This window comes from Brachionichthys hirsutus, chromosome 18 (genome assembly GCF_040956055.1).
Source record: "Brachionichthys hirsutus isolate HB-005 chromosome 18, CSIRO-AGI_Bhir_v1, whole genome shotgun sequence".
Classification (NCBI taxonomy): Eukaryota; Metazoa; Chordata; class Actinopteri; order Lophiiformes; family Brachionichthyidae; genus Brachionichthys; species Brachionichthys hirsutus.
In genome coordinates, this window is record NC_090914.1 from 2,888,199 (window position 1) to 2,904,461 (window position 16,263).

The 16,263-nt window shown below is 47.5% G+C and overlaps 1 protein-coding gene and 1 long non-coding RNA gene across 2 annotated transcripts; one reads left to right on the forward strand and one right to left on the reverse strand.

Annotated features, from left to right (window-relative positions):
• The first annotated feature begins 391 nt into the window (after positions 1 to 391).
• fndc5a (fibronectin type III domain containing 5a) lies at positions 392 to 10,087 on the forward strand. Its single transcript, XM_068752007.1, has 6 exons — positions 392 to 449; positions 8,211 to 8,326; positions 8,575 to 8,773; positions 9,604 to 9,693; positions 9,791 to 9,924; positions 10,028 to 10,087. Exons 1-6 carry the CDS (start codon positions 392 to 394, stop codon positions 10,085 to 10,087), a joined length of 657 nt encoding a protein of 218 aa, XP_068608108.1.
• Positions 10,088 to 14,323: 4,236 nt separating this feature from the next.
• LOC137907250 (uncharacterized) lies at positions 14,324 to 15,735 on the reverse strand. The gene is made up of 3 exons (XR_011105932.1): positions 15,720 to 15,735; positions 15,063 to 15,096; positions 14,324 to 14,486 (listed from the first exon to the last, which is right to left on the reverse strand). It is a non-coding gene; the product is annotated as an uncharacterized lncRNA (long non-coding RNA).
• Positions 15,736 to 16,263: the final 528 nt, after the last annotated feature.

Here is a 16,263-nt window from a genome sequence, read left to right on the forward strand (position 1 = left end):
ACAATCCACACAAGAGGACAGCGAGAGCAGAGAGGAAACCCCAAAGTAAGCTTTTATATCCAACTTTATACTGAATATTATTCTGGTTGGCTCTGACTCCAGTCGAGGCGCTCGGACACACCGCCAGCACGTTTCACTCTGCAGCACCTCCTCCAGCAGCAGCAGCTCGGGGAGGGATTTGGAGCACCGTCGGCCGTGCTTGATGGATGGCCGGAGGCTGCAGGTGTCGCGCAGTGCGCTGTCCGAGGTGCTGATCGGGATCCGCCGCCTTTCTCTCAGCTAGTCGAGACGATACGCACGAGCAGCCCGACGCGGCGCCCCAGCACGCCGGTTCACGCACCACCCCCCGGCTGGAGTAAATGGGACCGCACGTCGCCCGAGCTGCAGAAAAATGGGGAGATTTTTGCTGCTCGTCTTCGGCTGTCTCTGCGTTTCTCCAGTCACAGCCGGTAAGTTTTGCGTGGTGATTCTGTGCAGTGTTTGACGGATTTCTGGAGCAGAGGAGTGACGTCTTATTGGCTGCGTGGGTAATCGAACCGTGGAGGGACTGCGCGGAGTGCAGCGCTGCTGTCTGACCCGCTTTGCTGCGTCTGCACTGGCTCCACTTGTGTGTTGCGTTTCTGTGTTGTCATCGAATGTCGAGTCACAATCGGTGGTCGGAACTATTTGCACGTGAGGGCAGTCCCAGTATGCTCTGATCAGGATTGTGTGAGTGTGCGTGCGTGTGTGTGTGCGTGCGTGCGTGAGCCAAGATGACCTTTCAATCGTATTTGGGCAGGTGCTTAAAAACTGTTGCACTCAAGACATTTGCTGATCATTGATCGCTAATCAGATACTCTTGTCCGTTGAGTTCAGACATCTTTCTGATGAACTGCCGCTGGACACTCACGACTGGCCTTCTGCGGAGTTCCTCTCCCGTATAGATCCATGGAGTCGCCACAGATGCTCGCTGCGCCTGTGTGTTAGAGTTCCTATCCCACATGCAGGCCAGCCTGCTGCAGGCTCTGTAAAAGCATGTGAGTCAGCGCAGGCCCGCACACACACACACACACACACACACACGCACAGTCCTTCCACCAAACACCAGGCTCACTGTGAAGAAGCACGTTGCACTCGTTTTCCACAGCTGTACAGTTGACTGGCACAAATGAGTTGAGCGTTCTGTACCGTGTACGGCCGTGTTTATAGCGTTTGCTTGGTAACACCATATTTCAGACTCAGGATCACGCCGGTGATTCTGTCTCTGCACATGCAACGCCCAAAACAAGTGAAGACCACCAAGGAAACGATTTTCACAAAGCCCCTTTTGTTGGGCTAACCTGAAGCAGCGTAATTTTCACGACTACTTTCATCAGTCTGACACAAAGAACAACACAAATACCAGCACAGACTGCAGGGGCCGTACTTATACACACACACTGTCCGTGTTCATAGCAGATACCTCACCTTTGTGGTACTCATTGCAGTATTTAAACACACATGCACACCCAAAAGAGGAACACTCTCTGACGTAAACTGAGAGCGTATAACTTTTTTTTGTTTCAGACATTTTTATGGGTTTATTCATGATTTCCTGAGTCCTTGAAAATCGTGTGAAAATAGCTTCTAAATCCTAGCTTTGAAATCCTCCCCTCAGCCCAGTGCAGCCCGATCATCTGCTGGAGGACTTACAGGTGGAGGCAAATCAATATGATAAACCTTTCTAATCGATATTAGCGTGCCTTGTATAAAAAATAATGTATGTTGTTACATGGTTCTAATCAATGCCAAGAAAAGAAATGACAAACAAGAGACGGAGGAAATCCAAATCAGATTATCTTTATTGATAATCTAATGAATGCTAACCCTGAGCTTTCAAAACAACCATGATGTCTCAATAAAGATCTGATCAGAGACAACCCAACCGATGAGGTTGATTGGATAAATGCGAAATTGGGTAATCTATCACTGAATCCTAATCAATTGATTTTGCACACTCTTTCCTCTTGATGACGCAGGATTCTTCAAAGTGCTCTGACAGGACGCCCCGCTGCTCGGTGACATTCGCTCGGCTTTGTTCCCTTCTCAACAAATCAATGGCGAGGTAGAGACGGAGTGGGGAGTGAACTTTACACGCCGATGACGTCGTCGCTGCGTCGTTGAGCGTGTCTTTCTGTAGCTGCAGAAAGAATCCAGCAATACCAGGCGACCTCCTGGTGATATATTCAGATTATTACGTGTAAAGCCGGCCAGTATCCTCGGGACAGGAGGGGGGGCTTCAGCTGCAAAGCAAAAAACAAAATCAATGATGTGACTTTCACCAGCATTTGTGACACACAGCAGCGCCTCAGAAACGCACAACATCCTGCGTTATGACTTCCGTTGAGGAGGTTGTGTTTTTCCCACTGGCGGCACGATTACTCAAAAATGCATGAACCGATTCTGATTCAATATTTTTGAGGGTGGAGGAACAATCCATCAGAGCTTGGAGGAGATGCCGATCTTTGCATGGCCTCAATGCGACTCCTCGTGACTCTCCCCGGTGGTTGGGCGGGGAGACGAGGCTCTTCTCCAACCAGGAGGGGATGCCAGGCTCCTTCAGCTCCATTACAGGAAGTTGTAACACGGGAAGATTAGAATGTCACCCCCCCAAAAAAATGGCATTAAGAAGAGAGCTCCGCAAACTTTTTGGGGGGGAAACTGTGCTGTCTACTTTTATTGTCGACAGGCAGCAGCTTTGTTGCGTGAATTAAATGATCATTAGCATATGGACGCATGCAACGCCCCTCATCGGTGTCAGAGTAGCAGAAAGGACTCATTCATCATCCCGCAGTCAAACACTCATGTCATTAGCTTTGCTGTGCACAAGTGAAATAATGTTTTTGTACTATTTTAAATACGTGGATGCAACGTCTTTGTGCAGAACCGCATGTGTGCTTGTGATTATCCGTTCATTAGCTTCCCTCTGCTGAATCGTGCAGGCACAATTAGCTGTTTGTTGCCACGCCTGCTGTTTGCAAGGAGTTTTTCTTCGTTTCATCGCGCACCTAAGTCGCTGATTCGTACTCATCAGCTGCATCAGGTTTGAGAGGTTTGACTGGGAAATACCTTGTTGTGGAAGTTGGTGGAAGCAAGCCTGCCAGAACGACTTTCTCTGGGAGCATTTGAGGGTTTTTTAGGGCTATTTCCACCGCATTACTCACAAGAGGGCATAAATACACATGGATAAGCTGCCACTGCAGTCAAGTTTAGTTGCTTCAGTGAACACACAGCGGAGAAGGTTGCATCTGAGATTAAAAAAAAAAAATCAGGAGTTGTTATAACTGAACTATAAAATCAGAGGTCAGGGTTTTCGGAATCTAAAATGTATAAAATGTTTATAAATTTTAGATGTAGCAATATCGCAAAACTAATGGATTCATTTCCTGTTTCCCAAGACAAAGTTTGCCAACTGAAACAGATCCTATTGGTTTTCAGCGAGACGGCAGAATATTTCTGGGTTCGTTGGGTCTTCTCACGGTTAATGGACACTCTGAAATCGGCCCAGTTTGTACAAGAAACAAAACAAAAAACAAATCACCATTCACTTCTCTCCACAGGTTTCAAAATCCGCCTTCCTCCGGAATATCTTTTATTCTTCCAACCTCAAAAGCCGGAGGAAGAATATCAGTTCTCAGCGGTTTGCACTACGTGGTTGTTTGAAGGCAGAACAAGTTTCCTAAAAAAAAAAGCAATGTATAGACTCAACAAAAATAATCCCTCTCCATCATCGCTTACAATCCTCCAGAGGCGTGGGCATCGGCAGAGAACTCGTCTTCTTCCTATAGCCTCCTATTTTGCTATTTTTAGGTGCTTTCTCAGGCTCGGGTTTCGGGCATGTGGCCTCCTGCCAATAGCAGTGCAGGGAGTGTAGGCGTTAACAACTGCATGTATAAGCATGGAATTCAGTGGCACTAAATTAGCTTCAAATGCTAACTAATCCTATTTATTGGCTGCAAATTGCAGACTTATTTTTTTGGTTTGCATGTGTATGTCGGTTTGTGTGTGAATGCAATGGCGATTACTTAGAATAGAAAGATGGGGCTGTGAATAATGAACGAGCGAGACAGCGACAGTATATTTCTGGAGAGGCCCTTCCTCTCTGAAGCGTCCCCCAATTAGTCCCTCTTCACCTGTCTCGCACCATTTCACGTTTTACTTGTCACCTGTCCTCTTCTTGGGCACCAGGACTTCTCAGCGTTTGCATCGGCAGCACAGCGCTGCCTCCTCTCTGCCTCCTCTCTGCCTCCTCAAAGAGCTCCTTTGAGCTCCGGTCTGAGAGCTCACGGGCGGCTTAGGGAGGAAGGAGGTGAATGAGAGCGGTGGGTTTGTGGTCGACAGCGAGGATCCGGCGCCAAACAGCAGGAGCTGGAATGAAAAGAATTCAGATTGAAATCTTTTTTCTTTCCTTAAGAACCTTTCCAGTTTTTACTTTCCCTGTACTCTGAAGCTTTCATTTCAGCTGCTGCATCAAATTATTTTTGTGAATTTGAGGGTTCTAGGTCGGCTCGGCTCGGTCTGCAGATCTGATGATACGTCTGTTTGCTCTGTGTTGATGTGGAAAGACTGGTCTGGGGGGCAGTCAGAGCTCGGGGGTGTCAACCTCACTCACAGCTAATATGATCCTCGTGTGCTTATAGGTCAACCTTCCATTTACTGTGGAATGGGAATGTTCTCAGTGTCCACTTTATGACGAGGACGAATTATCTGGAAGATGGAAGCGTGATTGAAGTGTGCGTGTGTGTGTGGGGAGGGGGGGCTCAATACACAGGGGCCGGTTGACAATCACACACCAGTCCCTGAGGGGAGAACCTGGGAGAGAGGAGGAGAGGCACAGAGATGAAGAAGCAAACAGCCGATGAACGACGGTGTGTAAAGGGAGCGAGTGGAGCCGTTAGAGCCAGAGAGAAGCATGACTGGAGCAAAAGCAGCCCAACATGAATGAATCAGAAAGGCTTTGTCTTCGTGATTCACATTCTGCACCTCCACCTGTCTGTGGCAGCGATCCTCCCAGGCAGCTTCTGCAGGCGTCGCTCATCCAGCTGAGATCTCCACGGAGACGAGGCGCCGTCCGTCTGAAAACTGTATATCCAGATACTCTTACGTTCCATCAGTGTAAGTCCAGCCCGCTGTTACTGCTGTGCATCTGGCGGTGGGGGGGGGGGGGGGGGGGGGGGGGGACTAGTCTTCATTAACAGCCGGCTCACCAAGTAATCTGCCCCACGGCGCTGCTCCCATGCCTTTTTGAATTAGCTGCCTTGCATCCTCTGTGCACACAACACCAAATTGATTTTTCATACCCTGTCTTTTGACAGATTGTGTGATGAAAAGAGCGAGACATTTTCAGTTGTGCACCCCCCCTCATCTCCCCAACTCAGCATTTCCATGGCCAGCGGGGAAAGAAATTGCATTTCCTTTGTGTAAATAACGTATTTCTGTCTGAGGGGACAAGCAGGCCCGTAGGTGTGATTATCCGACGGCGTTTCAGAGGCAAAACGGACTGCAGCGAACACACTGCTCTGTTTGGCATGCATGTTGTTGGGAGAGGACATTCTAGCTTCATGAAAATGTAAAATCTATAAACACACGGCATCGAGATAAATCGCTGTAACCGTTTCCCACATTGTAAACCAGCTGATGTGAGCTGCATGCGGCTACGCTGCAGTAGCATGCAGTAGTCCATGCGGGAGTCGCAGCTGCACCTCCTCCCAGTACCCTGCCACAGTGTGGGCTGACTGTGACCACCAGCAGGAGGCCACTCAGGAGATTTCCAGTCCAAGCCTGGTTTAGAGGGAATGGAGTGCCTGGACTTTGCAGCTATAGCTACGGGGCTTCACGCAGCAGGCTGTGGAGCGGCTGCCAAAAAAGAAAAAGGTGGCGAGTACAGAACCAGAAGCACCGGCAGGTCTATGAAACGAAAGATGGCAAAGAAAGAGGAGAAGAAAAGAGGAAATCCATCAGGGACCTCCCATTAGTAAGTTATGTAAGGGGTCTGTGAAACAGGCGATCCGTGACAACGGGCATTATGGGTAGTGTGTTATCAAACATGACAAACCTGTATGTGTGTGTGTGTGTGTAGCCAGACTACATGCCAAGGTCTCTTCTGATAGATGCAAGGGCAAACTCCAAATCAGCACAAAACCATGATGGCTCTATTATGGCACATTAACTATGATTGGGGGGGGGGGGGGGGGGGGGGGTAGGACTAGTGCTGCTGCCAGCTGTAGACGGAAACCCCCCCAGAGAGCACAATGCAAATGCATCTGACTCAGCTTTGAGAGTTAAATGTTCACGTGAGCAGCAGAAACCAGTCCCCCCCCCCCCGCCACCAAATTCTTTCCAGCTATTACGGATGCAGCGCGATGTTTAATATCTTCCCCGCTGCCAAAGTGTTGCTTCACGGCGTCGCCACTTTAATATTTAATCCCGCCTGCCGGTTATTACACCTTTCTCTCACAACGGCTGTTTACTCAACTGCTTAGTCGTGAAATTAGCTAAATGTTTTTTTGCAAAACATGAATCAGACCTGTGAAATAGTACAAATGCAGGTTTTGTGCTAACAAGCTAACTCATCAGCGCCCTGGGGGGGCAGAACGAGAGCACAGATCTTTCTTTTATTAATCTGTAGCATTTATGCACATCTGTATTCAATTTCATTTTTTTGACAAATTTGTCAGGAGGTTAAATAAATACTTTAGCTTCCAAAAATATTTTTTTTCTTGCCAGCTATTTAATGCAGTCTTTACAGGTTTAGAGAGAATGTTGGAAAACCGCCTCAAAGTGTTTGTTTTTTTTTATCTTGAGTCCACTCCGTTATCTGGTTCTGCAGCAAAACGTAATGAGGAGCCTTCTGACTGACAATCCAGCAAACATTCCCCGGTGAAATCACAACCTCCTCGTCAGAGCTGATCAAAAACACAAGAATATGCTGGAAAGAGTAACTAAAAACACATTGCATGAATCGACGTATAAGATTTTGACCATCATTTTAAAATTATTGCGTTTTTTGACTGTCTGTCTGTCTGTCAGCAGGATTATGGAAAACCTGCTGGATGGATTTTGATGAGAGAAAAAAATGAAAGATAGATATTGGTCTAACTTAGATGAAATTTTGAGAGCGATCTGGATACAAAAAAAATCTGAATTTTCCCATTTACTTATAATGGAGTTTCTTTTTTACCTTGTAAAATATGCATTCAATTCATTCAACAAAAATCACAGCATGTCAAGCACTATGTCAGAGTCATGTAATGTATTCCCTGAGGGGGGCATGAACCGGGAGATAATGAGTTTGATTAGGGATGTCTTCCCTCACCAAGACACTCATCCCTTCAGGCTCCTCGGGAGGCAGCAAACAAACGACTGACTGCAAACAAACGACTGACAGTAAACAAACGCAAGCCCTCTTGTTGACAGCGTGACAATAAACAGCAGCCTTCATGCTACGCTAAGTGGCTCAGCGGCGCCGTCTCACCTAAGTGTTGGCAAAGAAATAAATAAATAAATAAAATGCCAGGTAGATAAATGAGCCAATGGAGTACAGAAGAGTACATTTATACGTGTGAATATTACTCCTGAACGCCACCTGTACTGCTGGTGTGCTGAGGCTGACAGGGAACAATAGGAACAATAGGATAACAATAGGATTTTTTTTACCTTGAACTTATTTTATAACTCAAACCAAAGATGAGATGGTGCAACCATTGTGAAAGAAAAATCCATTTCACATTTATTTGAAGCAAACCGATGCGTTCCCTTCTGCTGGGCTTTGATTCGCTGACCTGCAAACACACTCGTGCCTTCGAAGCTGAGGACTCGCTGCAGTGACTGTAAAAACTTCCACTGTGCTCAGTGAGGAAGTGAGAGAACAACTGATGAAGCTGTGCTGCGCTTTAGCACCAGATGTGTGCGCCCCCCTGCTGGTACTTTAGTAAGAGACGTGTGTTTACTTTCCGTAACTGCGTCTGCTGAGGCTCGGCTGTTTCTACGGTAACGCTCTGAGGATTTGATTTGTCTTTTTTTTTATACTCCATCACTTCCACTTTACATGCTGGATTGATCTGAGGCGATTTAGCCCTTCAATCCAACCTTGTGGCACACCGGTGCCGGGGGGGGGGGCATCTGCAGAAACATGAACTTCTCCTCCGTCCATCCCCCTCTTTCTCTCTCTCTCTCTCTCTCTCTGGCTGCAGATAGTTTGTCGCCTCCTGTCAATGTGACCGTCAGAGAGGTGAAAGCTAACTTTGCCGTGGTAACATGGGACATCCCAGATGGAGACACTGTTATTGGCTTCGCCATCACTCAGCAGGTGAGCAGCCTTGTGTGTGTGTGTGTGTGTGTGTGTGTGTGTGTGTGTGTGTGTGTGTGTGTGTGTGTTATCTGAGATGGTCCCTTTCCTTTTCACACCACTGTATATGGAATGCTTTCTCCTGTGCCCCTGCGTGGCGCCTGGCTCTTCCGCCGCAGCCACGGCAACGCGAATAAAGACACAAGCGTCCTCTTCCTGTAGGTAACCATCTCCGTCCTCTCCCATGTCGCACATGTCATGTTCCGCAGAAGAAAGGCGTGCGCACGCTGCGTTTCATCCAGGAAGTGAACACCACCACACGCTCCTGCGCACTATGGGACTTGGAGAACGAGACGGACTACATTGTGCACGTCCAGTCAATCAGCATGTCTGGGACGAGCCCGCAGAGCGAGCCCCTGAGCTTTCAAACGCTGAAGGAGGCCGAGACTCAGGCCTCGACGAGTAAAGGTAAACACAAACACCAGCGACCACGCCTGCAGGACCTGCTTGTTCCAGGATTTCTGTTTGATGAAAACGTTTCCATAAAGTTATTTGTTGGAAGGCATATGGATCATTTTTGTGAGGGGCGGGTTCCAGAACTACTTAACCAAATCACAGACACTGTATGATCACAGATTGCTTTTATATTAACCTCCCAAAAGAAGGATAAGGATCAGTTCTTTAAGATGTGCAGGTGAAACCTTCATGAAACAAACAGGTTTGTCTCTTACGGGCTACAGTAGAAATATGGTGATGATTCTAACAGAAGTAGTGACTGTTATTTCCAGGGATTAAACTGTTCACTAATAAAGAACAAAATTCGGAATGATATATTCCATCTCTGGAACTCCCTGGACCTTCAGTGGAATCGTGCAGACGTGTCACAGAAAATGAAGCAGAAAGGGAGACAACTTTGTCTCTCACTGCAGATAATCACCCCGAGCAGCGTGCCGGAGCCTCGGTGCAGCTGGACCTCCATGATTGCTGGATTATTGATGACAGGCGGACGGAACAAAAGGGCGGTTTCCACCATTTGTGCTTGATTGCTCGACCCTTCCGTTCAGCGCCGTCGGGCTCATACGAGTAACAGGAGATAAATGAAAGCAATTTAAATGACTGAATCTGCAAGATATACACATCAGTGTTGGTATTATTTATTCCTTTATTTCTTTGTACCTCGGTTAGATGGCTGTCTGGGGTGAGGGCTACTGTGTATTGTGAAGTATAAAGTACAGTATATAAAATAATCTTAGATTGTAGGAAACCCTCTTACTCTCTCTTCTTGTTGACTCCTTCAGACGAAGTGACAATGGAGGAAGTGGGCCAGACCACCCAGCTGAGGGCGGGGGAGCTCATCATCATCGTGGTGGTGCTCATCATGTGGGCAGGTGGGGACAACCCGGACTCCTGGGGCCGGATCAAACAGCTTCGCGGTCCCAACGTGAGGCCGACGCCTCCTGAATCCGTTTGTTCTTCTCCTTCCAGGTGTGATCGCCCTCTTCTGCCGCCAGTATGACATCATCAAAGACAACGAGCCCAATAACAATAAGGACAAAGCCAAGAACTCTTCTGAGTGCAGCACCCCGGAGCATCCGACGGGGGGTCTGTTGCGCAGTAAGGTATAACCCAACCTCCCCCACCACACCCATGATGCTTGTTGTGTAATTCCTACGCGGCCTCCGGCCTTTTTAACGCCTTTTATCTTCTCCTTTGAACCCACAGTTCCCCCGGAACAACAACAACAACAACAGGACGCCATGCGTCAACATCATCGAGGTGTGACTGCCAGGACGGCTTCTCTTTATTCAAGGCTTTGAGTTCTCACAAGCAGGCAGGCCCGTTTTTAGGCCCGTCTGCTGATCAGAATGAAGCTGGGGGGGGGGGGGGCGGCTCTGGGGGCCCTCAGGCAGAGCTTTCTCTCCTCCTCAGAAGCGAGGCAGGACTCCGGAGGGTCGGGGACAACCCGGCTGGATCCAGGAGCGGAGTCATCCTCAATGACTGCTGGTGCCGTCAGAGCCAGCGGTGGCAAGGCGGGGGGGTCAACCAGCCCCCGGCGACCAAAGCTGATGAGCAGAGGAAGAGACGCTTGGGCCCTGGGCGTTCTTTGTCCCCGCCCAGGGCGGAACATAAACCTGGACATTCCTGTCCCCGCTTCATCTTGGACATCTTGTCGCTCCAGATTGTTGCTGCAGTTTGAATTGTTTGACTTTTGCCCAGGTGCCGCCACGACAGCCTGGTTTCTTCGTACATCTCATGTTTTTAATATACCAGGTGGAATCGTTACGTCGTCCCGTTCTGGCATGATCCCCCCCCCCCCACATACACACACCCCTCAGGGATCCGTGCTGCGACGATGCCAGCGGAGCTTTGGAGGAATCCCTTAGCTCAAAAGCCTGTCTGGCCTGGTATGAGAGTAAAGCCTGGAAATCATCTTCATCACATTTGCATCTTTCTCGGTGTATATTCCTGAAGTGTAACATTCCCCATCCCGGATGAGCCCCTTAGTTGTCTCCTTGTGTCTTTCTCTTTAAGGGTGATGCGTTCAAAGCATTCATAGGAACAATAAAATGCCACAACAGAGTGCATCCAGCTTGAAAGTGGGGCTCGGCTCCATGGGAACACTGAAGAGAACCCCGATTTCAGCAATAACAGCCTTCAGAGAGAACCGCGGAGGCTTCGTCCAAAACTCCCATCATGCAATGTTCCGCATAATGAACAAACTGCACACTGTGGGAATTTATCCTGAGCCTCGTTTGCAGGTGAACATTCTGTTGTTGAAATCCGCGCTTTGGATGGAGAGCATGAAAACAAACTTTTTATGAGCCCGACCTTCAAACTCGAGACTTTCTCGCAAACATCCCGAACAGAAGGGCTTCTCTGGAGACTACTTTCACAAAATAAAAGCCACATTTTTTGTTGAAGCCCTGCGTTGTAGAGGCTAAAAACGAGAAGGTGTCGACATGTGGTGCGCGCTGTGCTCTAAGGGAACTTGTCTTCAGGAAGCAGACGGTGCATTCGAGGGCTGATTCCAACTCCGTAGCGCTGCCTTAAGAATAAACACGTCCTTTGATTTGCCTGAGACGTGGAGCCCTGCAAGCCGCATTTGTGTCCTATTCATCACTAGCTTCCACATATACACTGTACGTATTTTAGTAAATGTGCGCTAAATAAAGGAAAACGAGGGAGTTGATGTCATTTAGGTCGAGCCGAGGCATTTAATGTGGAAAGACATTTCAGTGAGCGTTTAATGAAAGCAGGAGTCCTGCTGCTGCTGATCTTTGTGTTACATAACTTTGTGTTTGAGGTGCCGTTAAGCAAACCCTCTTTGGGTGAGGAAAATGGTACATGCTGAAAGTTTTAAATGATCGGCCATTTATTTCCAGCTTGGACAAATGTCTGGCTAAGAGTGACTTTATAAATGAGCCACAAAACGATGAGAGTCGTCTTCCTGTTAAAATAAGTTTGCTCCGAACGCTCTCACAGAGGCTTGGCTGAATTCAGACTTCTGTGTTGCCGCTGTACATATTGTATTGCTTATTACTCATTTAAATGCAGGCTGATCGTGAGCTTACCCTGTTTTGTTTTACGGACAGTACTCAAACAAACGAGGCGCTCGTGGCTAATTATCACAGCTTTAGCATAAAGACTGGAACCAGGCGCTTTGCCTGCAGAGAGATCCGGGAGATCAATTTCCTCATTCATGCTAAGCACATAATTACGTTTCACTAATGGTGCCGACTAACAGAACCAAGTCTGCATCCCGGTCAAAGGGACAGTTTGCTCATGTTACCTGCGGGGGGGGGGGCTCTTGTCCAGCTCAAAAAAAAAAAGGCCCCCGTGGATTGTCGTAATGAAATCTAGGCAGCGGCATTGTTGAGTCTTCTCAACATACAAAAGAAAAAACTGCCTAGTGACGACACCCAGGTGGATAAATAGCTCGGCAGGTAAGATGAAAAAGATGCATTTTCAATTTCAGGAGGCAACTGTCCCTTTAAAACACGATGTCAACAACAACAAAAAAGACTTTCAGTGTCATGGCAACAAAGTGTTTCTCATGCTACTGGATGCATGCTGGGGTCTGGACAGCAGATGGGCCGGATGTTCTAAACTTACATAACGCTCATGTTTTATGATGAGTCTGCATCATTGTGACATCACGGAGAAGCTGGACTCTTTCGGCTTCTTAAAGCAAAAGGAAGTATATTCACAAAGCATGGTTTAGAAAGATGAACTGCGTTGTTAGAGTCTGCGTTCATCTTATTCATGGGTACAGCAGGGATTGTTTAATGAGGGCTAGCGTGGGTTACCGATTATACACAAGGCTGCACAACGTGAATAATGAAGGATATGGTGTATGCTTACTTGTGTGTGCTTAAATACAATAAAAATGTAGAATATTTTCCACTAAACTGGGACTTTGAGATTTAATTGTATTAATATTTCTGTGGGGGGGGGAGTCAGGGAGCTAAAGTACTTTGGAAAAATAAAAAAAACTGCCTCAAGGAATGAAGGAAAGACTTCTCTTGAATAATACACGAGAATCCCGAGACTTCGCCGGGCTTCAGCTGTCAGAGTTTTTTCCCATCAAATGAGCACATATGACATTTGTTATTGGGAAGGAATTTAACTTCACCTGAGAAAGCCCTCACCCAACAGGCAACTACATTGACCAGTGGGCCAGTCCACCATAAAAAAAATACATACGCCTCAATTTATGTAAAACACTGCGATCAACGAGACACACAAATCGCCTGAATCTTATTCACACGTTAGATTATTCATGAAACAGGATTTGTCTCTGTAAGAGCATGAACCGTTTGACTGAGCAGCTGAAATGCTGACTGAAAAGCCCTCACCTCTGAGATTTTTAACTGTGGGGGGGGAGCAAAAACATTGTTGGAAAGAGCAGGCAGGCGCCGAGGATGCTGTGCAGCACACGTGCCCTGCAGACGGCACGTCACGGGGGTCACGAGGCCTTCGCCGACACCCTCGGCTTCCAGATGACTGGCCAGGAACAGGCTGCCCTGCAGGCGGGATTACTTTGACAGCTTGCATTATTCAACGGACGGGACCCGCGCTGCTCGTTTCCAGCTAGTTGTTCCGTCAGTTCGTACCTGCGCAAAGCACTCGGGCGCTGCGAAGTCGACTCCAAACGAGCACGACGAAGTCGGGATCCTGCTCCAGGGGTGCATTTTTCAAAAGGACTGAAATCCTCACAGGGTTCATGGTGAGGAAAATAAAGATGGAAAAACATAGAACGTGATACAAGAACATTCACAGAAGGAGACGACTGCAATGTTAGCTAGAACCATCCAAGTTTTATTATAACTTCAACATCAGTGCGTCCGTCACACCGGCACAAACGTAGCCCTGCTTCTCTCTCTTTCTTTTTTACTGTTACTGAAAATAACACTTAATAAAAAACAGAAAATGACGGAGACTGGTTTGTTCAGAAAATTGTGAATCCACATTCTCTCCAGTTTCCTTGATTGATTCGAACAATAACGTTCAGTAGTTCATTCAGATAATCAAGGGAGTCCCCCCCCCCCCCCTTAAAGCTGAAACTGTGGCTGATGAAGAAGCAAACTAACATTAACCGTCTCAATGGGATCGATGTACACGAATGGGAACAGTAACTCTCTCAAAGGGCACCTGAACGCATCGACTAAATAAGTGTGACTCCCTGCATTCAGATTCCTGTTGTCACGAAGCAACAACAACAGCAAGTCCTGAATACACTCAAATAGTAAATACTTTGGTACACAAATAACTACCAAGGGAAATGGCACGAATAGAAAAACACATTAAAACAAAAGGTCCTTTCAAACATGCTGAAAGGCAAATATAATGTCCAGAACATTAAGATGCATCAATTATATATTTAGAGACATGCAGAGCTCTTAGGGGGGGGGGGGAAATACCACACTTAATTTGACAACAAACAAACAAAAAAAGCACAACAAAAACTATATATTAGATATTAGAAGAAAAGACAGTGTAACATCAACATTGGTGCCTTTTGTGTAACTTCAGAGTTAGAGTTTCTGTTTAAAGCGAATCCAGTCAAGTCGACTCGCTTGAGAGAACGTCGGCGAAACGCTTCAGGGCAGCGCAGTTCTTGGCCTTCCATTCCCCGAGGGTCGCTGTTGGCTTCAAGTTTCCAAATCGTCTTTGGTAGTTCCTGCGAATAAACACACGTCGTTTATTCGACGTTTTTTGAAACCCAAACATTCACAGCCAAACCCGACATTGAAATCTGCCTCTTCAACCGCCAAAAACTCCAGAATGGAAAAAATGGTAGGAATACATTTCTTTTTTTTTTTCCTCATGAAAGAAGCGACTTTAATCTTTCTTTTTGCGTTTTGCATCGTCGTAGTAATGAATACTCCGTGGGGCTTGGAATATCGGGAAAAATACACGAAAACTGGGGCATATCACTGAGATGAAAATGGCTGGCACTGAAAGAGTTAACTCGGGGTGAAAGCAAATCATCATGATTTTGAGACTTTAGCAAATTAGTCTGCATGTGCAAGTTCATGGCAGGAGTTGGGCGTGAACGTTAGCGGCGGCGGTCGGGCCGATAGTAACGGCAGGAAACGACATCGACTTTCACCCGTGCAGAGAAACCGTGAAAGAACGGTGGAACCTGCGAGTGAGGTCGGACGGATGCTGCCACGCCGCGCCGGCGGCGCCGCCGCTGCTGTCAGCCACGCGGGCCATCAGGTTGTGGAGCTCGGATATGGCGTTGTTAACACACCCAAACGCGCTTCCTGCGCTTTCTTTACCAAAGTCTGGAAGACAGAAAAGACGCTTTTAAAAACTGACGTTTAAGAGTCACTGGACTCGTATGACCCTGTGAAACAGCTCAAAGTGCTTTCTGTTAAAAAATATAGCATAAAACACCACCTTAAAACCGGATTATAGGGACATCTATTAAAATATACACCCCAATTTATAGGTGTATAGCAGCTGCCGATTGGACGACCCGCAGAGCTGCGTTTCGGCCCTGATGTGTCAGCAGTTCAGAGGAATACGGAGGAGCGAGACCGTTAAGAGATTTAAATACAGACATTAACAGTTTAAAATCAACTCTGTAAAGGATTGGAAGCCAAACGGAGAGGAGAGAGGAAGGGGAGACGCTCCCGCATGTCCAGGGTGGCGTGGAGAGCCAACAAATCATGCGAGTCGTCTCATGTCTCGCTCCTTCAGAGTCTCAGATCTGTAGCTTCACCACAGAGTCACCGATATTGAGAAGATTCGGGCGATAATAAATAAGAAGGTGGCGACACATTCCAAGCATGAAGCAGTAAAATCAGGGTGATAGACACGAGGAGAAGCAGCCGGAAGCATCGCCGTCAGAGAAGAGGCTATAAAGTGCTGTGCTGTTTGAGATGTGGGGGGGGGGGTGTCGCACCTTCGCTGGCCCCTGGATTCTCATTCATGTGTCGGGTGACCGAGTAGACGTACGCCTCTTTGTCGCGCATCATCTCCGACTCGCGGTCGAAGACCGCCGGCCTGAAAGACACAAGCCCCTCCCTTATGTAAACAGTCAACAGGAAGTAGTTTCACACGAAAGGTAAACAATGAAAAGACTGCCACAACTTCCACGTTGTTTTCCTGTGGTCGTACTGCGCCCCCTAGAGGACAGGGACGGTCCTACCCGTACCTGTGACTTCTGGCACTGTGGTTCTGGTTGACGCCGACGAGCGCTGGCCGTTGGTCGGCGGCCTCGGCGGGTTGCTTTGGCGACGCTCCCGCTGATGGATTACCGTGGAGAGGGTGCTGATGTGGAACGACGACGACTGACTTAAGCTTAAAAAAAACACAAAAAGCACATCAGTCGAACACAGAATGTGGGAATCTATGCACTTTATAAATGAGCCGCTAATGTCGCATTAGCTTAAATCAGCGTACCTGAACTTGGAGAGGCAACGACGTCTCCAAGCTCGTGTCCCAGG

What these genes read in the sequence shown, in the direction of transcription:
- fndc5a (XM_068752007.1), top strand. Translation starts at nt 392, where the DNA reads ATGGGGAGATTTTTGCTGCTCGTCTTCGGCTGTCTCTGCGTTTCTCCA. An exon ending in CGTTTCTCCAGTCACAGCCG is followed by an intron (nt 450 to 8,210) that starts GTAAGTTTTGCG and finishes CTCTGGCTGCAG; the next exon opens with ATAGTTTGTCGCCTCCTGTC. An exon ending in GGGGTCTGTTGCGCAGTAAG is followed by an intron (nt 9,925 to 10,027) that starts GTATAACCCAAC and finishes TTGAACCCACAG; the next exon opens with TTCCCCCGGAACAACAACAA.